The sequence below is a fragment of the Verticillium alfalfae genome, genomic scaffold (genome assembly GCF_000150825.1).
Source record: "Verticillium alfalfae VaMs.102 supercont1.6 genomic scaffold, whole genome shotgun sequence".
NCBI classification, from domain to species: domain Eukaryota; kingdom Fungi; phylum Ascomycota; class Sordariomycetes; order Glomerellales; family Plectosphaerellaceae; genus Verticillium; species Verticillium alfalfae.
In genome coordinates this window covers 1,047,536-1,048,654 of record NW_003315033.1, presented here as the reverse complement: position 1 = coordinate 1,048,654, position 1,119 = coordinate 1,047,536, and the positions used below count along the sequence as shown (strand labels likewise).

General features: G+C 60.1%; 1 protein-coding gene across 1 annotated transcript in view; it reads left to right on the top strand.

Annotated features, from left to right (window-relative positions):
• Positions 1-539: 539 nt before the first annotated feature.
• VDBG_05408 (replication factor C subunit 5) overlaps positions 540-1,119 on the top strand; it is a gene marked incomplete at both ends in the record, with an annotated part of 1,501 nt that continues 921 nt past the window's right edge. Inside the window, 2 exons of the mRNA XM_003004249.1 lie at positions 540-962; positions 1,019-1,034. Of these exons, the coding sequence (XP_003004295.1) occupies positions 540-962; positions 1,019-1,034 (439 nt within the window). The remainder of the gene's footprint in view (positions 963-1,018; positions 1,035-1,119) is intronic.

The window sequence follows — 1,119 nt, the reverse complement described above, 5'->3', positions numbered from 1 at the left end:
CACTGTCCTCGACGACCTTGCGGCCCCGGCGGCCCTTGGCTGGTGGTTCGGCTTTTTTGGGTGCGGGCTGTGGCTTCGGAGGGGGTGCACCCCCCTTGGGCCCGAAGAAGGACCTGATGTCAGGCATATCGACTTGAACAGAAGGAGCGGACGATTGAGAACGATTCCGACACGATGGAAACAAAGCTTCAAGGCCTGTCCTGTTTATAACAGCCGTCGAGCTTGCTGCCTAAAATCGGTGCGATGAGAGTGACTGGGTGGTGGGTAGGTTGCCTGGAGGGATGCGCTTCGACGTGAACGCTGAAGCTTTGGAAATCGTGACGCGAAGAGCACGCGCTTGCTGAGCGACCGGGGTAGGTGCGTTAAAGTGTGGCTTGAGCAGTGGGTCCTGTCGTCAATTTGTGGTCGCCCCGACTTTCAGGCACCGAATCCGCCCGCATCAGCCACATGCCCATCCCGGTACAGCTTCAAAAAAACACAACGTCCCTCTGGCCCATCATCGACACGGGACATCCAGAGTGCCGCCCACAACCGCAACGATGCGATCCTCGACGCTGCTCGACGCCTTCCGTGGCCTCCAAGTCTCGGCCACCTCCGCAGCGAGGACGCTTGCCACCCCAGTCCGACCTCAATTGGCGCGATCGGCCGTCGCCGCTGCGCTGCGCGATGTCCGCCCTTTCTCGTCAACACCAGCCCGCGAGGGCAACTGGCTCGAACCCTCGATCGACCGAACGAAGAAGATGATGAAGGGCAGGCCGCGCGTCGCGACGGGAGGCTCTGTAAAGGGCACGACGGTCATGTGGGGTGACTATGGGCTGCGCATGAAGGATCACCACCGCCGCATCAGCGCCAAGCAGCTCAAGAACGCCGAAGACACCATCAAGACGAGACTCCGTGGAACAAAGTACCGACTGTACAAGAGGGTGGCATGCAATGTGGGCGTTTACGTCTCCGGTAACGAGGTAAGCGGGCTCAGAGAGGTTGTCGAAGAGGGCCCAGCATGCTCACAAGACCACAGATTCGTATGGGTAAGGGTAAGGGTGGCTTCGACCATTGGGCCGCGCGTGTTGCTGTCAACCAAGTTGTGTTCGAGGTCAAGGGACTCGTTCACGAGGCTGG